Genomic DNA, 24,870 nt, shown 5'->3' on the forward strand with positions numbered 1-24,870 from the left:
TTACCTATCCAGTATCAAAACGTGGAGAGTACGTGTAAAATTGACCGCCAAGAATGCACTAAAATAACTCTGTAAATCAACTTTGGACGTATGCAGTTGTACTGGGAAGTCACTTTGCTTATTTGGCACAAATTTGTTTTGTGCGTACTTTCACTTTCAAATTATACATGTGAGCTTAAATCGAAATTATTGTTGACACTGGTTTCACTCCGATTAACATCTAACCTAGGATTCAAGTCAGAGAAGTCAAAGGATTTGCATTGTTTAGTTTGTAAAGTTTTCAATAACTTTGATCAGAAGAAAAGCCTGGACTTTTTTTGCACGTAGATATCATCGATATACCTTGAGACCACATAGTGGGTATTGCGCAATGAAGGTATTTCAAGCCAAATGCTTTTTTACGTCAACACCTTATTAGGAGATTGCAAATATCAAATCACCCCAAACAAATCGGTGCAGGATGGAGGCGAGCATTAAGTTCACGTGATGTTGACGATGTTTAGCCTGCAAATCATTCACGGTTGCAGATTCACTGTTATTTTCATTATTATTAATATCTTGTTTTAGGTTATTTACTAAAAAATCGTGTGACCTTTGTGACGCAGTACACTTAGTTTTTGATTTGTATATGATTGAAAAGCAGACCCTCACTTGAGGAAGTACTATGGAGATGTAGAAAGTGTTAGGACTATTTCCGAGCATATTGACTTACTTGAAAAACAGTTCTTTTTAATTAAAAATCTTGAGGTTTCAGGTGAAACAAAACAAAACAATGTGAAATAGTTGGGTGCGATTCCTTTTTCACGAGACAGCTGTTGCCGAACTATATTTGAAAACACAGGCGATTCACGGTAGAGTGCACCACTCTAAATCTAAATTCAGAGGTTGTTTTTCAGTGGAATAAGTAAAGGAATACTCAGAAAGTTGTTGTCGTGTGGAGGGAATAAATCAACATCAACAATATTTTTTTCTACCGTGAATCTGGAGTGTTGACGTTTCAGCCTCTCTTGATGTTCTGTTCAGCAGAGATGCGTCTGGTGGTCTTGGGTCGCAGTAATCCTCGGCTCTGCGCGCGAGTTAGGCCCGTATATCAAGATTCTGGAGTCTGCTACATGTACTTATGAAAATGCTTAAAGAAAAAGAAAGGGGGAGGCGTACTTCCACTTTCAGCGGAGACCAATTTAGTAGAAATGATATTCAAGAAGTAAAATACATAACTGGGTCTACTTTTCTAAACAATATTATGGGTTGAAATTTTGATAATGCGTTGGAGGATTATTTCACAGGCGGAAAAGATTGATTTGTTAATGCCAACCGTCACTGTTATTGGGTAGCCTCTTTCAGCTAAGCACTAAAATGCGTATATTTGTCTTTGAATATTTCTGTTCTTTTACAAGTAATTAAAAGCAACGGCAGTGCATTTGGGGCCCACTGTAGATCAACCAATATTTTGAATAAAGGCAATTGTTAATTTCCGGCACAATTAGTGTATGGAAGGGTGCCAACGGTGGGATGAATAACACTCACAGAGCAACAGCATCAGCAATACTGACAACTATTTATATTCCTTGGTGAATGCTTTTATTTATACCTGATGTCCTATTGGGATGACATTGGACAGATAAAATGGACTTGACTGGATAAAATAATAAACACAAAAATGATCTTTTTAATCACAAAATACTCATCTTCTTTCAAGCTTCTGAGAGTTCAATGAGGCTTCAACGAACATGTAAAGTTGGGTTATTCATCTGAAGCAAATTATTTGATTCAGTACAGAGTACAGAACCAGTTAATGCGACACCGTCTGCCTGACATGACTTTACGAATGGATATTCCTTGAAAGACATTTTTAAATAAAGGGAATAAATTGTTGCCGACCAAAGCCAGTAAGTGATTTTTGTGTTCTCGACAACTTGTGACAAAACTAATTTCAGCATAAAAGGTGCTCTAATCTCGAACAGATATCTGTGATTAATCGATTTTTTTCATTATCCCACCCACACTTTTACACTAGAATCTTTGCCTTTAATAGGCTCGCGAGGCAATATCAAAATTAAATTAGCTACTACTTTTCGCCCGCATTTGAAAGTGACAACAGTTTACTTATCCTGCAGCGAAACATTACGGACAGAACATGTAAAAGAGTTAAGAAGAACACATAGGTAGCTCTGTAACCAGCTTTGGACACGTGCAATTGTCTTGTTTCTTTTGCATAAATTTGTTCTGTTCATAGTTTCACTTACAAATTATACTTCTATAGAGCAAAAAGCAATATTATTGTCCGCACTGGTTTCACTCCGATTCACATCTAACCTTGGGATTGCTTTTGTTTAATGGAGAAAGCTATGCATTACCATTGCCATTTTGCAGGAAGTTACTCTACACAAATTTGTTTGTATAATCCAATTATGCACTCCAATCGTTGGCTTACCGAACAATTGCATAACTTGTAGGATAATATTCAGCCTGTTAGCATGAGAACACACCTACTACATAGGAGTGTTTTACAGGATTTTGAAATATACGTATACATTTACATACAAGGTAGAATTGAGTAGTGCCATTGACAAAGTTCATTTACAATACTATGCAAAATTATTTCAATACTGGAGTGTTCTTTTAAAATTATTCCATACACAAACAGTTTGAATTGGTTTCATCAGTTATTTTTATAATGAAGACCGCACACAGTGTAATTTCAATGACTTTTCCTTCTGCTATATTCAGTCAGAGAGGTCAAAGGATCTACGTTGTTTAGTTTTCAGTTTGTAACATTATCAATCATTTTTGATCAGGAAATATTTTTCCCCACTCCTATCGCTATGTTGGCTCATATGTGTACACAGATATCATCGATGTTGTCTCAATCCTCGTCAGCAGAGACAATATTAATTAATTTATCCCTTTCTCCGCCAGGGGTAACCGGCCCCATGATAAACGATATCGCAGTAATTTTAGCAAAACAACTTTTTCAGCTGAGGGAGAGGTTGACATTTTAATCTCGAACCGACACCCGCGTTCGGTAATCGCGAACGACAGGAATTTCCTCGTACACGTCCTCTTCAGAAGGCACTTGGCTTTCCTGATTTGGAAAATAAGGAAAAAAGGTCCTTTGAATGCTTCCGAAAACATTCCTCCTTTTTCTTTTAGTTGATGACGTTTACCATACATATTATAATTGTGGAGCTAGACTTTTGATTCCGTGACCCCCAACATGGCCCTGAGCGTTTACGTCTTCAGCAATTTTGACGGTCCGCATATTTATAAGTTTCTTTGTTGTGCCTTAATATATTATTGAAACAGCCCAGAAACCCAGACATGTCATGTGCATGGCCAGGGAGAGTGGCAATGGATTTCGTCCATGATGAACTGTACAAGAAGTTTAATCTTGTTTGAATGATTCCCGATTTTTCGACCAGATGCATCATCCGTGTATTTGGATCGCCTGCGGTTAATTGTACAACGCCTTGCGTTTGAAAGTCGGGGCCGTATTATATGCATTCATACTACGATTGTCCAAAGATAGAGTAAGGGGAAATCCCCGATGACTGGACAGTCACGGACGTGCAGACGCTCCTCCTCGCAACCAACGGCTTCGGTCATGGCATGAGAGAGTCATGCTGCATTATAACAAAGATTTGTTCAAGAGTGTCAAACATAAATGGTGCACGACTGTCTTTTCGCATTCTCACCTCGCTTTGGGAGGATGGACGATGAGATGACGTTGCTTCTAGGGATGGTTGACGGAGCTTAGATTTCTTGAGCCACTTCCGAGCAGTCACCATGACAACGCACATCAACACAATCAGCGGTGGAGGAATGCAGGCAGCCATCGCCAATTTCTTCAGATTTTCTTGTAAAGTAGATGTAGTTATAGGCATTTTTATTTAGAGTCAATTAAATTCGGAAAGAAAGTTATCATTACCTCCACAACGCTACTCCCGAAAACATGTCAGAGCAAATCTAATTGTTTGATTTTTCTTCTTAGATTTTTTTCTGAGGTTTGTTCGTTGTTTTTGTTTTAACCTTTTTTGGTGGGTCCAACCATTTAAAAAAATGTAGAATGCACTTCGTTTGATGAATTGCTCATCAATTGACGCTTACCAGGCTCATCCGTGACCTGTAATTTCATGACAATCTCTGTAAACATCGTAGTGTCATCAGGAAACATCACTCTACACACGATGCTGCTATGGTGGTCCTCAGGGAGTATCTGCAGGTGGATTTGACTCGATGTCTTCCAGTCCCTGTTCTCATCCTGGCCTGACTGACTCCGATCTGCCGGTATCTCTCTGTGCTCCATTCCCCATCGGCCTGTCGTGTTGATTGACCACCTGATAATGCTGGCTGGATTCGAACCAGACGCGTTGCAGGTGAATCGGTAGTGGTGACCGATTGTGACATCCGCGCTGCAGTCGGTGTAGCTATCACAGGAGTGGGTGGAGTTTATATCCAGCGTCACGCTGTTCGGTGGATCTGAGATTATAACCACGAATTGGGGGAAGTCCAACCTATAAAAGAAACTTACGGAATTACAAATTGTTCCATTGATTTCTATTTGGTACTTACCCGCTTCATCCATGACCTGAAGTTGCAGGACAATCTGCTTGAACACGGCTGCGTGATCAGGAAACATCACTCTACACACGATGCTGCTACGGTGGTCCTCAGGGAGTATTTGAAGGTGGATTTGACTGGATGTCTCCCAGTTCCTGTTCTCATCCTGGCCTGACTGACTCCAATCCGCCGGTATCTCTCTGTGTTCCATTCCCCATCGGCCTGTCGTGTTAATCAGCCACGTGATGGTACTGGCTGGATTCGAACCAGACGCGTAGCAGGTGAATCGGTAGTGACGACCGATCGCCACATCTGCGCTGCAGTCCGTGTCGCTCTCACAGGACTGGGTGGAATTTACATCCAAGGTCATGCTGTTCGGCCGATCTGAAATTATAGCCCCGAATAAAATGTTTCGAGATCATGACCACATGAAACAGTCATCCAATGGAATCCCTAAACTACATAGTGTAGTGTCCTATTTGTTATCACATACTTGTAAAGGGATTCTTGTAATGTCTGTTAATCCCAATTTGCTTTCACTTCCAATTTCAATCAAACGACTCGTAATTAAATTCAGCTCGAGTATCGGAAGAGAAAGGACAGCGGATGCTTGCATATTGTGAAAAATAATTTGGCTGCTCTTCGTTGCAATGGAAATGTTGTCTTGTTCATTGTGTTCATTGAGTACCAAAGGGATGATTGCCAGAGTTTCATTAAGTATTTCACCGTGTCCGGAGCTTTGAAAATGTACACGCTGCTGAATGTTATCTTGCAGTCAGCTTCCCTGCTGGCCCACTGCCTTTCGATGGCTGCCTCTCTAGCTTGGATCTGTGTAACTAGGTGTTCTCCCTTTTCTAACCTTCTATTTGTCTGCTTCCTTAGGCAGAGTTAGTGATGAATTAATGCATTGATTCGATTGATTGGTTGATAGTTCGCTTTGCTTGGCCTTGTATTGCTTGATCGATCGAATGATTACTTTTACCGACAGACTGGTTGGTTGGTTGATCCACTCAATACGTAATGACACATTAACAATATGCATCGTAGTCACAACAAGCCACTTACTGAAATTGTCTGTTACTCGCATTGTCATGACAATATCTCTGAACACCGTAGTGTCGTCAGGAAACATCACTCTGCACACAATGCTGCTATGGTGGTCCTCAGGGAATATCTGAAGGTTGATTTGACTCAAGGTATTCCAGTGCATGCTCTCGTCCTGGCCTGACTGGTTCCAGTCAGCAGGTAATTCAGTCTGTTGCATCCCCCGTATGCCCTTTGTGTTGATCAGCCACGTGATTTGACGGGCTGGATTCGAACTAGACGCATTGCAGGCGAATTGGTAGTGACGACCGATTGTGACATCTGCGCTGCAGTCCGTGTCGCTATCACAGAAGTGGGTGGAATTCACGTTCAGGGCCTCGTAGTTAGGCTGATCTAAAATTATAATTTTCACAGTAAGTCTTGAGAAGAAGTCTACTCTGATGAAATAGATTTTTTTTTTACATGTGGAGAGATTCAGTGTAATGTGTTTAATTTGAATTGCCATGAGTTGTACGATTGCTTTCCTCCCTAGTCCTTTTCTTTCCTTTTCTCCATTTTTAATCTTTAGTTTCAAATAGTTTTGCTATGGGGATTGCTAAAAGGTTAGTCGTCCGAACCCATAAGGAGACTGAATCAATTTCCAAACTTACACCTTGCATGCAGTGCCACAGTTGCATTGCGTACAATAGGATACACATTACACATCGACCTGCAGCCCGTATTCATTCTGTCCTGCAGTGTTCGTCGACTTTCTGCCGTAAAAGCAGGGACCGGTCTGGACATCTGTTTTCCACCAAGAAACCAAGACGCTTTACTAGTCCTGTAGTGGTCGCCTTTTACCGTACTCTTGAAGTGTTTTTCTCGTCCTGGTGTTTTGTACTGGCTTCTCCTGGACACCTCCTGCGAATAAACTGTACATTACCGGGGAGTTACGTTCTTTGGACGGTGTAACACTGCCCGCCTCCCATCAATGCGACTTGGGTCCATCTTTCATCCTCATCGCGATGGATAACCTTTATTTCTAACAGTTTCCTTAGAAATGAAGAAATGTTTCTCACCCGTAAAAGGCGAGCATTTACGTACATTTTCTTTTCTCTGTTTCAATTTCAAGTACTTGCTGAAAATCAGAAATGTTTGGAAAACAACCAAGTTCACATTTCTACCATACGGACAAGGATTTTTTACATCTGTAATAAGGTATCTTGCGTGACTATAACATGACTGTAGATGATGTAATTTTTTTAAATAGTTTTTATATTCGATTAAACGAATTTCAGTGCTTTAGAGGCTCGTGGTATAATCTCACTTGTTACATTAATAACGCTCAAAACATAATTTACCACCTCCGATGAAACGGTAAAAGCGTATCTTACTGCAATGACAAAGTATGTGCAGTGTTTGATCATGAAAGTCCAGTGTCAAACTATTTTTGTATGCTAAGTTCTCAAAACGTTTGAACAATTCAAATGTGCATTGTCACAATTTACACGACATACCGAGACTCATGCTTCATGTATTTATGACAGTTTAAGCCTGTTTCCCTCCGAGATGTTTCAGAGGAGTCTTTCTTCATGATGAGAAAAAAAAAATAGATTTCCCCTTTACTGAAAGTATGTAACAGACTGAATAAGTTAATCGTTATTTTACTCTAGCCAGAGTCTGAACATTGTAACATTGGAAGGGTCTCCCAAACAGATAGACGAATCAGTTATTCATTGCCAATCTTGCTCTCAGCTGGTATTTTTAGCAGCCACTTAAATTTGTGATTTGTGAATAAACTGGCACCTCGAATAATTCCCGCTAACAATTACTTACCCCTGCATAATCCATGGAAGGTGAATGCTATCATTAAGACGACGGATACAGATTTTGCGGCCATTCTGGAGAGGAGCTTCTCTTGCAGCAGGAAATAAGGCTACCTTCGCTTTCCAAATCTCATTTTGATTTTATCAATTCATTCCCTGCCTTACATTGCAGAGTTCAATGTCTCTGACAGTATCGGTTTCACTTGTTGACCCATATGATTTTCATGAGTGCTTTTGTTATTTACCGGTACTATAGTGGAATACTCTCACCTTTGACACAGTATAAGTATCATAGACTTGCATATATTGTAGACGCAGGTTTCGGAAAAATTGTTCGCCTGCCCAGTACAATTTCATGCTGGGCACAATTGGAAGCGGTTAATTATAGATTTAAAATAGACTTACAATGCCCGGGTTTAAGAAGAGTTTATATGTCAATACAATTCCATTTTAATAGAAAAGCTATTGCAGAAGTCTTTTTTTTTAACTAAAACTTAAAGTCTTTTTTTTTTAAATTAAAACTTAAAATCCACTTTTCATAGCCTCTCTCTTTTAGAAAAATATTGATGTATTGAAGCTTAAATAGTTTATACATAAAGGATTGTTCAGTAAAGATAAACGTTCAGCGCATGTACTTCTAACTTGCAATATGAATCTCTACGATTTGGAGGAAATGCATCGTTCTTCATTATCAGTCCTATCAGCAGGATGTCGTTTCGGTTGTTACTTTTTCCCTTGTTTACACCAATATCGTCAAAGATGTTATGGTAATTGTAGCGGCGTAAAACTGTTATAGCGCCCTCTTTCGGGTGATTAGTGAAATGCACCGTTCGCTTCTTCCACTCGATGATCCGCTACGTACATGAGCGACATCTTTCCTTTCGATTAAGTAAACCCCCAGGAATGCAACAGTTGGTAAGACAAAGGAATTCTCCCATATTGTGTGTCATAAAGGGACATTAGGGGAAGAATTCCATATACGAAGTTCACTGTAATATCGCGTAATTACTACAAAAGTATCCTTACTTTGATCGCTGAATGAAGACGATTCTAATAGGCATTGAAAAGCTGAACATCATAGGACAGAAATGTGGAGTTTTGGGCACACTTTTGGAGCTACACATGGACCAGGTTTACATCGACAGGCGGCCATTTTTGCTTCTGAAGAACATGGCCAATGCGCACGACGTGTGCGCATGAACCCAATCATATCCGGAAAGAACCATTATGGAACAGGGGTTGGGCTGCCACAAGCATTGAGGTAATTTTATGCATGAATCCGCAACACGAGGAGTGCAGAGGGCCGTCATCTGTCTGGATGGATCAACACAGTTCACGAAATGCTGCGCAATGTGCCCTACTGTACATGTACATGTACATGTACATGTACAATTTTTACTTGGGGGAAAATAGTGCGTGTTTTGCGACAATGTTTAAGTTGGACAATTTGTTTAGAAGGAAAAAAGGGGCAAATTTCTTTTACAGAGTGCTTGTCAGTTGGAGGAGTTTTTTCTATATTTATACAGAGGGAAGGGGAAAAGGGAGCTGAAACCTGTCTTTAGATTATTGTGTGGCTATCTGCGCTCTAAAATGTGAGGGGAGGCTTGTACAGAACATCCTGAAGGATTTGATTGAAGTGGTCTACTCCTGCATGTCGGCAGCGCCACATGTATTCGGCCAGGTAGAACCCAAACTGGTCACTTCCACTGGTGTGGATAGTCACCTCTCTCACCAATTGCGCGTAAGACTCCAATTCTCGCTCATAGTGCATGTATTGCTAATGGATGAAGCAAGACTCCACCTAGCCTGAGTTCTTATACAGCATTGGACTGAAATTCCTTCTTTCGTACGGCCGACTGCATTTCTACTTGTTCTTTCTCTCTTGGTTTACATAATACGACGGAGATAACTCACGTCATACAGTCAATTGTGCTCAGACATGTACCTTACCTAGTTGATTTCCTTTGGCACAACCTACTTATATTAACAACGGATAGCCTCATTTATTTATATTTAAATATTCTAATTTATACAAATATTCGTGAATAATTACATATTCAGTTTCATAAATATTTAATTTTTTTAAATATTCATCTTGACCTCATCGTGACCTCCCTTAATTCAACCGTAACTTTATATGGAACATATCGACTTCCTCCGGCAACAAGCGCTCGTGTGGCGTGGTCAGTTAGACTGCTGTATTTCTGTACCTAACAGTTCTCTTCATTGCAGGTTCGATTCCCCTTTACGACACAATTTGGATTAAATGTATTAAATGTGTATACTAACTGTGATAATCCTTGTACTAATGACAGGAAAACTGTGGAGAAATAAAAGGACGGGATAGTGAAGGAAAAAGGAAACGGTAGAGGATATAGTCGGGGAAAAGAACGGCAAAAGGACTCACTTTTTTGCCGTTTTATTGCGTGGGGCCCCTTCTTTTTAAACCTGTCCCCCTAAGTTACTGAACCCCCTTTCACATCTCTATCCCCCAAAAATAAATGTCGCCCCTTTTTAAATCTGTCCTGGAGCAAAAATTTCTCCTAAAAAGTGAACTTCGTATATGGAATTCTTTCCGATATTAGAATAAGCTTAAGGGTCATCTGGAGAAAAAGGGGTTAATTTGGGAGAAATAATGGGACGTTGTAACGCTAGTAAATTATGAAGGGCCGTTATTACTGGGTTCATGTATTACCCTACTGCTCGGATTTACATGTACATGTACTTATATCATAAGTCACGTGGTCATTTGGCATTTACACAGTAAGACAGTTTATGGGGGCACATAGTAAGGGTAAATTTATTCATAGGGATGTGTAGTCAACCGTTTCTTTATTTCATCATAATGGATTTTGACAAAGGTTTATGTACATATATTCTTATATAAGGTGTACTTCTATTTTCTCTATCCATTGTAGCGAACCGATGACTTGGGACTTGGAATGGGCTGCCATCATTAAGGGTAGCGAATAAACAGTTCAAGTTCAAGTTCTGGAGAGAGCTGTTTCCACGGGCCAAGTTTTTTATCAGTGTGTTCACACTTGCGTTCCTTGTGTAATTTAAGAGGTTACATAAAAGTTCGCAACTGCATTATTCGTGGAGATGGATGCACCGAGTCACGTGCAGGATGCAGAGATGGCTGGAAAGGCAGATTCCAGAGCGACGGCGGGTGGAACAAGTGGGCCGGCACGGAGAGGAGCGTCACCGGGGCCGGAGTTGCTGGTGGGGCTGTGCCTGCAGCAGACGACGACATAAAGTCAGTGACCTCGTCAAAAACATCAAGAGGTAGCATCTTAAGCACCAAGCTGACTCAAGCAAGGGTCAAGAGGGAGCTGGCGAAACTCAAACGGGAACAGTTGCTGAAAGAACAGAAACTGTTAAGAGAGGAGTATGAACTAAAGGAGAAACTAAAAATGCTTGAAATTGATCATGAAATTGAGAGTGCAAATGTAGAAGCTGCCATCAGGCAGCAAGAGGCCATGGATCAGGAATTAGGAATCAGGAATGATGCACAGGTGCATGTGACAAATAGAACAAATGGTTGGTGTGAAAAGAGTCAGTTGTATGCAGCTAACCATCCAGTGGTACCTATACCTGCAAATTATTGTAATGATACAGATGCTGTATTCAACGTACCTGTAAATCATGGTATTGATAATGGTGCTGTTGTAAACATGCCTGCTACTCAGAATTCTGACAGTGCTCTAGTGGATATGCCTTTAAATAGGATTCATGACAATGCTGCAGTAAACGTGCCTATTGATCAGAGTCATGACAAGGCCGTGACGAACATGCCTGTAACTCAAAGTCACGACATTGGTATTACACATGATGTACATCAAAACCAAGGTTCACAGCAGGGTATTTGTGGTGGCACATGTACAAATTATCACTCCCAGATGTATATGGCCATGAACTTGCCAAAACCAGAGATAAAGAGTTTCTCAGGTGATCCAGTAGAGTATTGGGGATTCATAAATAACTTTGAGGTTAATATTGCATCCAAAGTTCAGACCGATAGGGAGAAACTAGCTTACCTTATCCAGTTCTGTAAAGGTAAGGCACATAATGCCATAGAAAACTGTGTTCTGTTAGAACCCTCTAAGGGTTACCAAGATGCAAAGAGCATATTGTATGACCAGTTTGGCAGGAATTACATTGTTGCAGGTGCCCATATAGCAAAGGTGGTTGATCGTCCTGCCATCAGAGCCGGTAAGGTGGGAGTTTGTGGGACCTTGCACGAGACATGAGGCGATGTCAGATGACCCTTACACAGATGGGTTACACTGCAGACTTGAGTTCAACAGACAATTTGCTGAAGATACAGCGACTTCTGCCAGTCTATCTTCAATCCAAGTGGGCTACCGCCGCTCACAAGTTCATGGAGGGAAAGGTTGTACCCAACTTTTCTCACATGACCGACTTCGTTGAAGAACACGCCAAGGTCGGGAGCAATGCCTATGGCCAGAATATTGGAAGATCTGTTAAATCGCACACCAAGTTTGGTCCCCCCTCGAGCAAAGGGAACAGCAACAAGGTGTCATCTTTCACAGTGCAAGAGAGGACGGAGAACAGGCCCATGGGAACATGTCCATGCTGCATGGGAAAACATACAATTTACAAGTGTGACAAGTTTAAGGCCAAAAATCTAAAGGACAGGTTGGAGCTGGTGAGACAGAAAGGGTTGTGCTTCAACTGCCTCCAAGGAACCCACCTTGTAGTCAGATGTAATTCTAAATGGGTGTGCAGCCGAGAAGGATGTAAGAGAAAACATCATACACTCCTGCACGCAGAGACACAACCCAAGGAGGAATCAAGTAAGGCACCAGGGGCTAACCAGGAATCGGCGACAAGCCCACAGAAAGCAGAATGTAACTCTGTCGGATCAAGCAGGGGTGTTTGCCTGAGAGTACTTCCTGTTAAGATTTGGAATGAAGGTAAAGCTGTAACAACTTGGGCCCTCTTGGATGAGGGAAGCGACATCTCCCTGTGTGAAGAAGGGATTGCTCTGATTCACTCTGACGACGGTGAACAGCGCAGAAGCTGAAACTCAAGGTATGGAAGTAAGCCTGTCCATTGAAGGGGCTCAAGGAGGACAAACCATAGAAATGCCAAAGGTGTGGACCGTGAAGAAACTACCTGTCTCACGCCACAGCATTCCTACGCAAGAAGATATCACCAGATGGTCTCACTTAGATGGGATATTTCTTCCGCCAACTGAAGATGCCAATGTGAGATTGCTCATTGGAAGTGACACGCCTGAGGCCTTTTGGGTACAAGAGGAAAGGAGAGGGGGCAAGAAGGAGCCGTATGCCGTCCGTTCACCTTTGGGGTGGACTCTGTTAGGACCAGTGTCTAGATTCAAGGGACGACATACCTTTGCAGTTAACCATGTCCATGCCGATGAGGAGCTGCATGACCAGGTGAGGCGCTTCTGGAAGTTGGATTTCGGCCTTGATGACAAAGACGAAAGGTTTGGAGAGTCAGTTGAAGATCGAAAGGCGAGAGCAGCCATGGAGGAGTCCGTAACCCTGGAGGATGGTCACTATCAGATGTGCTTACCTTGGCGGCAGTATCCACCATCCTTGCCAAACAACCGGCAATTGGCCGAAAAGAGGCTCCAATCTCTGAAGAGGAGATTGGAGAAGGATGAAGGCCTACACGAAGGCTATAAGTGTACTATTCAAGAGTACATCAGGAAGGGCCACGCTAAGGAAGTTGACGAAGGAATTAAGAAGGACGCCCAAACTGGGGCAGTCTGGTACCTCCCCCACCATCCTGTCACTCACCCCATGAAACCGAAGAAGGTCCGGGTGGTGTTTGATTGTGCTGCTACTTGCCGAGGTGTCTCCCTGAACAGCCAACTCCTGCAGGGGCCTGACTTCACCAACAAGTTGGTAGGAGTGTTAATGCGTTTTCGCCAGGAGAGAGTGGCCTTAGTAGCCGATGTGGAAGGAATGTTCCACAGGTCAGGGTGTTACCACGAGATACTGATGTACTGCGGTTTCTGTGGTGGGAGGACGGAGACATGTCAAGAACCCCAAAGGAGTACAAGATACTTGTTCACCTGTTTGGAGCTACCTCCTCACCTAGCTGTGCAGGCTTTGCACTACATACAGCAGTGTAAGACAACAAACACGACTTCGATGTAGATGTGGCAAAGACTGTCCTCGAGAACTTCTACGTCGATGATTTGTTGACATCGGTTCCCACAACTATGGACGGGATGAGGCTGGTTCCCCAGTTGTGTGACATGTTGAGAAGAGGCGGCTTCAGGCTTACCAAATGGGTAAGCAACGACAGGGAAGTGCTGTCTAGTGTTCCAGCTATGGAAAGAGCTGCATCAGTCGTCGACCTAGACCTAGACCGCCTACCCAGTGAGAGAACTCTTGGAGTTCTGTGGGACGTTGACGCAGATGAGTTTGGTTTCAAAGTATCTATTAAGGATACGCAGTTGACAAGGAGAGGGATTCTCTCAGCGACAAGTTCCCTTTATGATCCTTTGGGCTTTGTAGCTCCCTTCATCCTCAAGGTAAAGCTTCTACTACAGGACCTTTGTGCTCAGGGCAAAGGTTGGGATGAGAGGGTCGGTGACGAAGAATTACAGCGTTGGAAGAACTGGATCCTTGAGCTTCCAGAGTTGACAGCTATAAAGGTTGCCAGATGTTTTAAGCCTCCCGAGTTCAAGGAAGCCAACATTGAACTTCACACATTCTGTGACGCATCGGAGAGAGCCTACGCGGCATGTGCCTATTTGAGAAGTGTCAGCCTTGAAGGCAACATCCACTGTGCCTTTGTTATGGGCAAGACCAGGCTCTGCCCTCTTAAGAAGATAACGATTCCCAGGCTCGAGTTGTCTGCGGCCGTGCTGGCAGTGAAATTGGTCCAGGTCATAAAAGAAGAGCTGAGACTGTCGTTATGGGATGTAACCTACTGGACGGACTCAACCTCAGTTTTGCAGTACATCAGTAATGAGAGCAGAAGATTCCGCACTTTCGTTGCCAACCGGGTTGCCAAGATACATGAACTGAGTGAGGTGTCCCAGTGGAGACATATTGACTCGAACAGGAACCCTGCAGATGATGGTTCCAGAGGAGTGCATGTAAAGAACCTGTCACGTTGGCTTACAGGACCAGAGTTTTTGGTTGAAGAAAGGAGCAGTTGGCCTGACAAACCATTTGTCTCCGGACAGTTCCCAAGGAAGATTTGCAGAGTGACCCAGAGTTTAAGAAGTCACAAGTGTATGCAGCTGTCTCTTGGAGTCCCACACAGGATCTGTTGTCACACTATTCCTCGTGGTCCCGCCTAAAGCAGGCAGTTGTGTGGACGTTACGGTTCATGAAGTACCTTGCCTCTCGTGTTAGAGAGAAGCCAACATTCAAGGAGACGGGTCCCCCGACTGCCCAAGAGTTGGACATAGCTGAAAGGCGCATAATTAAGTTCGTGCAGAGGCAGTCGTTCCCGAGCGAGTTCCAGCCAGACGCAGGAGATAAGAAGAGGGCTCGGCATTCACCCAAGGGCCTTGAAAGAACAAATCCCATTCTATGTGACGGCCTACTTCGTGTGGGCGGTAGGTTGGAAAAGTCACCACTGTCTGATGAGCAGAAACACCCTCTAATCCTTCCTGGTGACCATCACATCACCAAGCTCTTGATAGTTCACTACCACCTCAGGATTGGACACTGTGGATCGGGAATGACATGGACAGCTCTCAGGCAGAAGTATTGGATAATCAAGGGTGGCGCTTCTGTACGACATGTGATTGGGAGTTGCATACACTGCAAGAAGCGGAATGCGAGACGAGGCCAACAGTTCATGGCCAACCTACCAGAAGCAAGAGTGACGCCAGACAAACCACCTTTCAGCAGTACCGGGGTTGATTACTTTGGTCCATTCTTGGTGAAGCAAGGACGAAGCCAGCTGAAAAGATATGGCTGCATTTTCACGTGTATGTCCAGCAGGGCAGTTCATTTGGAGGTGGCCTTTTCACTTGAGACGGATTCATTCATCCAAGCCTTCCGCCGATTCATAAATCGTCGAGGACCTCCTGAACACATGTACAGCGACAACGGGACAAACTTCAAAGGGGGCCACAAGGAGCTTCAAGACGGTCTGGCTGCGGTGAATAAGAGAAGGGTTAACAATTTCCTTGTCCAGCGGGGTATCGAATGGCACTTCAACCCCCCAGGAGCTAGCCACATGGGCGGGGTTTGGGAAAGAATCATACGCTCAGTCAGAAAGATCTTGGAAGGTCTATTGCAACAGCAGATAGTCACCGACGAGAGCTTGATCACCATCATGACAGAGGTTGAGGCAATCCTTAACGCACGACCCCTCACGCAGTTAAGTATGGATCCAAAAGATGACGAACCGCTAACACCGAGCCACCTGCTCCTGATGAGACGAAACCCAAGCTTACCACCTGACGTATTCTGCAAAGAGGACAACTACAGCAGAAGGAGATGGAGACAAGCCCAATACATTGCAGACCAGTTCTGGAGAAGATGGGTTCGAGAGTATCTGCCACTTCTCCAACAGAGGCAGAAATGGACCAAACCCGAAAGGAACTTTGAAGTCACCGATTTGGTGCCTGTGGCGGATGACAGTGCTCCGCGTGGTCATTGGCCCTTGGGGAGAGTGGTCAACACGTACCCAGATAAGCATGGCATGACAAGACAAGTTGAAGTCAGAGTTGGATCTAAGTTCTATCGGAGGCCAATTTCCAAGCTTTGCCTCTTGGAGCCAAGTGTAGGAGACTGAGCCCACTTAAGTAAAGAGTGTGGGACACGTGACCAAGAAAGCCATTACATTAAAGAAATGATGCATGTAGTCAAATCAGTAATTAGTCAGCAGTTAGCGTTTAGTCTAAGGTGTATTCTTATGATGTAACCACGTTTGGAAGTAGTTACGCCGCTTTATTGTTGTTAAAAATGAGTTAATTGTTATTAAGCTCATTTGGGGTCGGTTATGTAGCGGCGTAAAACTGTTATAGCGCCCTCTTTCGGGTGATTAGTGAAATGCACCGTTCGCTTCTTCCACTCGATGATCCGCTACGTACATGAGCGACATCTTTCCTTTCGATTAAGTAAACCCCCAGGAATGCAACAGTTGGTAAGACAAAGGAATTCTCCCATATTGTGTGTCATAAAGGGATATTAGAATAAGCTTAAGGGTCATCTGGAGAAAAAGGGGTTAATTTGGGAGAAATAATGGGACGTTGTAACGCTAGTAATTTATGAAGGGCCGTTATTACTGGGTTCATGTATTACCCTACTGCTCGGATTTACATGTACATGTACTTATATCATAAGTCACGTGGTCATTTGGCATTTACACAGTAAGACAGTTTATGGGGGCACATAGTAAAGGTAAATTTATTCATAGGGATGTGTAGTCAACCGTTTCTTTATTTCATCATAATGGATTTTGACTAAGGTTTATGTACATGTATTCTTATATAAGGTGTACTTCTATTTTCTCTATCCATTGTAGCGAACCGCTGACTTGGGACTTGGAATGGGCTGCCATCATTAAGGGTAGCGAATAAACAGTTCAAGTTCAAGTTCTGGAGAGAGCTGTTTCCACGGGCCAAGTTTTTTTTCAGTGTGTTCACACTTGCGTTCCTTGTGTAATTTAAGAGGTTACAGTAATCCCCGTCAGCAACTTGTATAGTGAATGCATCGCCAATTGGCAACAGTATTCACTGCAGAAACAACCCTGCTGAATTGACATCATCACAAGAGTGTTCATGCAGGGCCAGATTTTTTTTTTTGCTGTAGCACTGCGGGAGCAGCACCGACAGATGCAAGAAAGTATTAAACGGTAATAAAAAGCAGCAATCGTCTGGGATAACAGACCAATAAGTAATATTATTCTTTTGCTTCGTCTCATACAAAGAATAATGTTTCATTTCTCATACTGAATATCTTTAGGCACTTTGAAAGTTATTTGTCAATCGTTATGAGAAGGATCTATTTGCAACATTTACAAAGCCATTCAGTGTTGAGCATATATCACAAGTGATATTTTTTCGCAGAAAATATCCCCTCAACTGCAAAACCTGGATACTCCACTGTAAGTTGCTCTCAATAAAATGTCCCACTTTTTCAATGTAAAAAATACGGTTTTTGTCTGGCAAATTATGATAGTGCGAACGTTTCTCTCGTCACTGCGAAACGGTCATTTTCAAAGCCTGAATGCCTTCTAACATTTCCCTTGAAAAGGAGTTTCTCAGATTTCTTATACTTGTCTTCTCCTCGTGAATTTACAGAGTGAGTGTTTCCATGGGTGGTTAGGAGTGCACTCAGTTTCATAAAGATTTCACCCCAGGCTTAAATCAGGGGATGCAGGTAAATATCCCCATCACTTTTTGGCCAGCGAGAATTTTTTTTTTAATCCTATCTCCTACTTTTTCGTGGTGGGAAAAATCAAGGCGCATTGTGAAGAGTTTTCGGACTTCTCAACAACCAAACTGTGTCTAGTAGCACACAAAAAGGTAGAACGTTTTGATGAAAAGTTCTACAGGAGTGTATTACACATACAGAATACCTCTGTATCATGGAAATCGCCCTCGATAGTGTCACGTGGTGTGAGCACCCTTCTTCCTCCTTTCAAATTTCCATGGCCGGGCAAGTCATCCTCGAATCCCCCTTTCCCAGTTCCAAGCTTACACTGGTGGGTTTAATGTTCTTTCAGAAAGTGTGTAGCCAGAATCTTGATCATGAATTTATTGGAAATTTATGACGCATTTGGTTTTAGCTTATCTGAGGAAAGTGGTTTCCTTATGGTCGTCAATGGACACCCGCGTTTGATACTCTCGAACCGCAGGGATCTCCTGGTACACGCCCTTCTCTTTCGATGCTTGACTCTCCTGATTTCGTCAGAGTGGGAAAATCAGAAATGTATTGTTTCAATATTTTCAAAGGCACTTTCCCTTCCTCCTGATGTATTTAGCATCAGATAAAAACACTCGTCCAGCGAATTTCAATAATGAAATGACTTCTTAAAAATTTAAAACCTTTCATGAAAATTTGTAGTAACTTTTAGTCGAACAATTAGAATTGATCTTCAATAACGCCCCGTGCTTAGACTTACCAACCAAGCGTTCCCACGTGTCCTTTACCAACGTCAGTAGTCAGGGTATCAGTTTATTTGATGTTTATTCTGGGGATGCTAGTTTATAGCCAGAGAAAACATGCATGTCGTACTGCCAGGGGGTAGCAGTAATCGGTTGACTGGAAGGTTTCATCAGACGAAAAGTTGTTGCCTCTTTGAATGATACCCAATTACGTGTCTACTTTGTAGCGTCCTGCTTTTAAAACTATAGCTGGTCAATGTTGTCCCCTTTCGTGGTTTATTAGGCATAACGTTGATTGAATGTATCTTTTTTTTAAGAATTGCAAGAGATAACCCTCTTTCTCACCTCATGTTGGGAGGATGGAGGCCGAGACGAATCTGCCTGCGGGTGTGGCTGACGGGGCTTGTATTTCTGTCGCCTCTTTCGCGCAATCGCAATGGCAACGCATGCCAACCCAATCACCCCGGCTGTTGGGATGCAGACCGTCATTAGCAGTTCCTTCAGACTTCCTGGAAAAGCAGAGTCACAGAAAGTGTTTGTGTGAGTCATTTTCACCTTGATGAATCGGTCGGAACCCCAGTTTTGTTCATACGAAAAAAATGATTTATGACTGCAGACACAGCATGATGGAGAGTACAGATTGGCCAAGTGCTTGGTTACTTACTTCGTTTTCATTCTGCACTTACCAGGTTCATTCCTGACCTGCAGTTTCACGGCAATCTCTGTAAACAGTGTTTTGTTACTAGGAAACATCACTCTACACACAATGCTGCTATGGCGATCCTCAGGGAGAATCTGCAGGTTGATTTGACTCGATGTATCCCAGTCCGCGTTCTCATCCTGGCCTGACTGACTCCAATCGGAAGGAATCTCAGTCAGACACACTCCCCGATGCCCCTTCGTGCTGATCAGCCACAAGATGGTACTGGCTGGATTCGAACCAGACGCGTTGCAGGTGAATCGATAGTGACGACCGATCGTGACATCTGCGCTGCAGTCCATGTCGCTATCACAGTACTTTGTAGAGTTCATGTCAAGTGACACGTGGTTCGGTGGATCTGAAAATGGAAGTTTTATTTTATTCATCAATTTAATCACAATAAATTTTGTTTTGCGCATACGCTTGTGCCGGGTTTTCTTACTGGCATGACAACTTTAATTATTAAAGTGACGATTACTTACACATAACGTCAATAGTCCATTTTGCATTTTTGACACCCATGTCCGTGTACACGTAACACATCAGAGTGGAACCCGACATATTCCTGTGCAGCGTGACATGTAAAGTGTCACTGGATGAGTTGCTGCTAAGAGCTCCGAACTGTCTACCATCCAGGGTCCAATATCGGTCAAACCTACTGCTGTTGTGTGCCGTTATTCTGCACTCATATGAGGTTACACGGCCGTCAATTGCATGCGGACTTGTTCTCGATATGCTGACTTCGAAGGAACGACCTGAGAGGAAAAAGAAAAGAGTAAGCGCACTTGATGGCAACACTGATCATTCAAATCAGCACTGTGAAAGTTGGCTCTTTTGAAACATTATTTTATGTTGTCGAGTCCCATACTGTTCTAACTTCCCGAACATCATTCGCACACGTTGGGTTTAGATCTATCATGATCTGAACATCGATAATTATTAGGCAAACTGTAAAGTGTATTGCCATTGGTTGGTATTTTTGGTTTCAGTTGTCAAAATACATACAACTCACCCCTCCAAACGGATCCTAGGATGGCAGCAAAGGACAACATACGCTTGATAGTCACCATGTTGAAGTGCTTCTGTCTTGTATAGGATCCTCACTCGCAATCCCCTTAATAAATACATGTAATAAAAAAAAACACACATTTCATTGATAATCGAACATGTCACTAAAGGCCTATCGCTTTTAATGTGAAAAATATGCACAGCAAAAAGCAGTATCACTTCCTTGTTAAACGCGCGTTGACTTACATTTGAAACTTTCACAATATCCATAACATACTATATCCATCAGATAGCTCTAAAGTTGAATATTTGCGAGATTTATTTTTATGCACACAGGCCTACTCACTCTGAAATAAATGTTGAAGGGTGATAAAAGAAAGCAATTCCGTTAACGGAGCTACATTCCCAAACCAAAATAGGCTTATTTTATGAGTGGAAAGCGAAAATAATAGGCTATGTTTGTCTGCCTGCAGCTGCCCTTTGTTGCCTCCCTGTAACCGATAGAGGACGCTGCAAGTTTCTTAAATCTCTACACTTCTATGGTTGTCCGTGTTTGACCTTGGGGATGCTGTCTCGCAAGGAATCATAAGTCTGTTAGATGTCAATAGAGGGTTTTTCTATTTGGTCCGAGCATTTAGAAGGGGCCTACACAATCCTGGCTCAGTGGCCAAAGAGACGGCGCAAAGTTGACACTGCATCGTCAACGAAGCCTACATGTCAGTGAGGCTCGCTGGATGATGGATTGTTTGAAACACAGACTAGGGGGCCCAACAGCCGTCTCATCTGAAAAAGTTAGTTTGGTCTACTTGGCTTACCACAAGCTGCAAAATGATTATGGCGTGGTACCCATTGCTGTAACAACCAAATTAGATAAATTCCTGATATTACTGTCGGCCCTGATCCAATGAGTTTATTATTGATATAAATTATGTGGGAAAAAAAACGACCATCTACATGCACTTCGCATAGCAGATGTTTCCAAATGTCGACCAACAAAATCTTAGAACTATAGCTACCTATAGGTGGAATTTACATCCAAGGTCATGCTGTTCGGCCGATCTGAAATTATAGCCCCGAATAAAATGTTTCGAGATCATGACCACATGAAACAGTCATCCAATGGAATCCCTAAACTACATAGTGTAGTGTCCTATTTGTTATCACATACTTGTAAAGGGATTTTTGTAATGTCTGTTAATCCCAATTTGCTTTCACTTCCAATTTCAATCAAACGACTTGTAATTAAATTCAGCTCGAGTATCGGAAGAGAAAGGACAGCGGATGCTTGCATATTGTGAAAAATAATTTGGCTGCTCTTCGTTGCAATGGAAATGTTGTCTTGTTCATTGTGTTCATTGAGTACCAAAGGGATGATTGCCAGAGTTTCATTAAGTATTTCACCGTGTCCGGAGCTTTGAAAATGTACACGCTGCTGAATGTTATCTTGCAGTCAGCTTCCCTGCTGGCCCACTGCCTTTCGATGGCTGCCTCTCTAGCTTGGATCCGTGTAACTAGGTGTTCTCCCTTTCCTAACCTTCTATTTGTCTGCTTCCGTAGGCAGAGTTAGTGATGAATTAATGCATTGATTCGATTGATTGGTTGATAGTTTGATTTAATTGCGTAATATAATCAATATTGGCATTGATTGATATTTATTCGCTTTGCTTGGCCTTGTATTGCTTGATCGATCGAATGATTACTTTTACCGACAGACTGGTTGGTTGGTTGATCCACTCAATACGTAATGACACATTAACAATATGCATCGTAGTCACAACAAGCCACTTACTGAAATTGTCTGTTACTCGCATTGTCATGACAATATCTCTGAACACCGTAGTGTCGTCACGAAACATCACTCTGCACACAATGCTGCTATGGTGGTCCTCAGGGAATATCTGAAGGTTGATTTGACTCAAGGTATTCCAGTGCGTGCTCTCGTCCTGGCCTGACTGGTTCCAGTCAACAGGTAATTCAGTCTGTTGCATCCCCCGTATGCCCTTTGTGTTGATCAGCCACGTGATTTGACGGGCTGGATTCGAACTAGACGCGTTGCAGGCGAATTGGTAGTGACGACCGATTGTGACATCTGCGCTGCAGTCCGTGTCGCTATCACAGAAGTGGGTGGAATTCACGTTCAGGGCCTCGTAGTTAGGCTGATCTAAAATTATAATTTTCACAGTAAGTCTTGAGAAGAAGTCTACTCTGATGAAACAGAATTTTCTTTTTACATTTCAGTGTTTTATATCACCGCTCATGTGGAGAGATTCAGTGTAATGTGTTTAATTTGAATAGCCATGAGTTGTACGATTGCTTTCCTCCTTTGTCCTTTTCCTTTTCTTTTCTCCATTTTTAATCTTTATTTTTAAATAGTTTTGCTATGGGATTGCTAAAAGGTTAGTCGTCCGAACCCATAAAGAGACTGAATTAATTTCCAAACTTACACCTTGCATGCAGTGCCACAGTTGCATTGCGTACAATAGGATACACATTACACATCGACCTGGAGCCCGTATTCATTCTGTCCTGCAGTGTTCGTCGACTTTCTACCGTAAAAACAGGGACCGGTCTGGACATCTGTTTTCCACCAAGAAACCAAGACGCTTTACTAGTCCTGTAGTGGTCGCCTTTTACCGTACTCTTGAAGTGTTTTTCTCGTCCTGGTGTTTTGTACTGGCTTCTCCTGGACACCTCCTGCGAATAAACTGTACATTACCGGGGAGTTACGTTCTTTGGACGGTGTAACACTGCCCGCCTCCCATCAATACGACTTGGGTCCATCTTTCATCCTCATCGCGATGGATAACCTTTATTTCTAACAGTTTCCTTAGAAATGAAGAAATGTTTCTCACCCGTAAAAGGCGAGCATTTACGTACATTTTCTTTTCTCTGTTTCAATTTCAAGTACTTGCTGAAAATCAGAAATGTTTGGAAAACAACCAAGCTCACATTTCTACCATACAGACAAGGATTTTTTTACATCTGTAATAAGGTATCTTGCGTGACTATAACATGACTGTAGATGATGTAATTTTTTTAAATAGTTTTTATATTCGATTAAACGAAGTTCAGTGCTTTAGAGGCTCGTGGTATAATCTCACTTGTTACATTAATAACGCTCAAAACATAATTTACCACCTCCGATGAAACGGTAAAAGCGTATCTTACTGCAATGACAAAGTATGTGCAGTGTTTGATCATGAATGTCCAGTGTCAAACTATATTTGTATGCTAAGTTCTCAAAACGTATGAACGATTCAAATGTGCATTGTCACAATTTACACGACATACCGAGACTCATGCTTCATGTATTTATTACAGTTTAAGCCTGTTACCCTCCGAGATGTTTCAGAGGAGTCTTTCTTCATGATGAGAAAAAAAATGGATTTCCCCTTAACTGAAAGTATGTAACAGACTGAATAAGTTAATCGTTATTTTACTCTAGCCAGAGTCTGAACATTGTAACATTGGAAGGGTGACCCAAACAGATAGACGAATCAGTTATTCATTGCCAATCTTGCTCTCAGCTGGTATTTTTAGCAGCCACTTAAATTTGTGATTTGTGAATAAACTGGTACCTCGAATAATGCCCGCTAACAATTACTTACCCCTGCATAATCCATGGAAGGTGAATGCTATCATTAAGACGACGCATACAGATTTTGTGGCCATTCTGGAGAGGAGCTTCTCTTGCAGCAGGAAATAAGCCTACCTTCGCTTTCCAAATCTCATTTTGATTTTATCAATTCATTCCCTGCCTTACATTGCAGAGTTCAATGTCTCTGACAGTATCGGTTTCACTTGTTGACCCATATGATTTTCATGAGTGCTTTTGTTATTTACCGGTACTATAGTGGAATACTCTCACCTTTGACACAGTATAAGTATCATAGACTTGCATATATTGTAGACGCAGGTTTCGGAAAAATTGTTCGCCTGCCCAGTACAATTTCATGCTGGGCACAATTGGAAGCGGTTAATTATGAATTTAAAATAGACTTACAATGCCCGGGTTTAAGAAGAGTTTATATGTCAATACAAATCCATTTTAATAGAAACGCTACTGCAGAAGTCTCTTTGTTAAACTAAAACTTAAAGTCTTTTTTTTAATTAAAACTTAAATCCACTTTTCATAGCCTCTCTCTTTAAGAAAAATATTGACGTATGGAAGCTTAAATAGTTTATACATAAAGGGACGTTCAGTAAAGATGAACGTTCAGCGCATGTACTTATAACTTGCAATACGAATCTCTAAGATTTGGAGGAAATGCATCGTTCTTCATTATCAGTCCTATCAGCAGGATGTCGGTTTGGTTGTTACTTTTTCCCTTTTTTACACCTATATCGTCAAAGATGTTATCGTAATCCCCGTCAGCAACTTGTATGGTGAATGCATCACGAATAAGCAACAGTATTCACTGCAGAAACAGCCCTGCTGAATTGACATCATCACAAGAGTGTTCATGCAGGGCCAGATTTTTTTTTTTGCTGTAGCACCGCGGGAGCAGCACCGACAGATGCAAGAAAGTATTAAACGAGAATAAAAAGCAGCAATCGTCTGGGATAACAGACCAATAAGTAATATTATTCTTTTGCTTCGTCTCATACAAAGAATAATGTTTCATTTCTCATACTGAATATTTTTAGGCACTTTGAAAGTTATTTGTCAATCGTTA

The 24,870-nt window shown here is 42.2% G+C and overlaps 5 protein-coding genes across 9 annotated transcripts; 3 read left to right on the plus strand and 2 right to left on the minus strand.

The window, feature by feature from the left end:
* Positions 1-1,646: 1,646 nt before the first annotated feature.
* On the minus strand, positions 1,647-10,674 carry LOC110978043 (uncharacterized). Of its 3 annotated transcripts, XM_022232681.2 has the most exons (7): positions 7,420-10,672; positions 6,255-6,515; positions 5,626-5,997; positions 4,573-4,944; positions 4,108-4,479; positions 3,696-3,856; positions 1,647-3,085 (listed from the first exon to the last, which is right to left on the minus strand). In XM_022232681.2, exons 1-7 carry the CDS (start codon positions 7,481-7,483, stop codon positions 2,999-3,001), a joined length of 1,689 nt encoding a protein of 562 aa, XP_022088373.2. In that variant the 5' UTR covers positions 7,484-10,672; the 3' UTR covers positions 1,647-2,998. The 3 variants fall into 3 exon arrangements, with proteins under 3 accessions (XP_022088373.2, XP_022088372.2, XP_086986745.1); XM_022232680.2 differs by having other exon boundaries at positions 4,108-4,944; positions 7,420-10,674; XM_087130619.1 differs by having other exon boundaries at positions 4,108-4,944; positions 8,436-10,663.
* A 981-nt stretch (positions 10,675-11,655) lies between these two features.
* Positions 11,656-12,456, plus strand: LOC147795862 (uncharacterized). Its single transcript, XM_087130837.1, has one exon. It carries the CDS (start codon positions 11,656-11,658, stop codon positions 12,454-12,456), a length of 801 nt encoding a protein of 266 aa, XP_086986963.1.
* Positions 11,757-17,002, plus strand: LOC147795863 (uncharacterized). 2 transcript variants are annotated; one of them, XM_087130620.1, is made up of 2 exons: positions 11,757-16,520; positions 16,902-17,002. In XM_087130620.1, the coding sequence occupies exon 1, from the start codon at positions 14,748-14,750 to the stop codon at positions 16,167-16,169; it is 1,422 nt and encodes a 473-aa protein (XP_086986746.1). In that variant the 5' UTR covers positions 11,757-14,747; the 3' UTR covers positions 16,170-16,520; positions 16,902-17,002. Both variants share the same exon structure in this region, with proteins under 2 accessions (XP_086986746.1, XP_086986748.1).
* LOC147795864 (uncharacterized) lies at positions 13,627-14,718 on the plus strand. Its single transcript, XM_087130838.1, has one exon. It carries the CDS (start codon positions 13,627-13,629, stop codon positions 14,716-14,718), a length of 1,092 nt encoding a protein of 363 aa, XP_086986964.1.
* Positions 16,799-24,294, minus strand: LOC147795865 (uncharacterized). 2 transcript variants are annotated; one of them, XM_087130623.1, is made up of 8 exons: positions 23,803-24,294; positions 22,639-22,899; positions 21,984-22,355; positions 20,199-20,300; positions 19,669-19,941; positions 19,173-19,544; positions 18,832-18,995; positions 16,799-18,279 (listed from the first exon to the last, which is right to left on the minus strand). In XM_087130623.1, exons 4-8 carry the CDS (start codon positions 20,254-20,256, stop codon positions 18,169-18,171), a joined length of 978 nt encoding a protein of 325 aa, XP_086986749.1. In that variant the 5' UTR covers positions 20,257-20,300; positions 21,984-22,355; positions 22,639-22,899; positions 23,803-24,294; the 3' UTR covers positions 16,799-18,168. The 2 variants fall into 2 exon arrangements, with proteins under 2 accessions (XP_086986749.1, XP_086986750.1); XM_087130624.1 differs by having other exon boundaries at positions 18,832-18,991; positions 19,169-19,544.
* Positions 24,295-24,870: the final 576 nt, after the last annotated feature.

This window comes from Acanthaster planci, linkage group LG20 (genome assembly GCF_054643075.1).
Source record: "Acanthaster planci isolate LZ-2023a linkage group LG20, COTS_SCS, whole genome shotgun sequence".
In the NCBI taxonomy this organism is placed as follows: domain Eukaryota; kingdom Metazoa; phylum Echinodermata; class Asteroidea; order Valvatida; family Acanthasteridae; genus Acanthaster; species Acanthaster planci.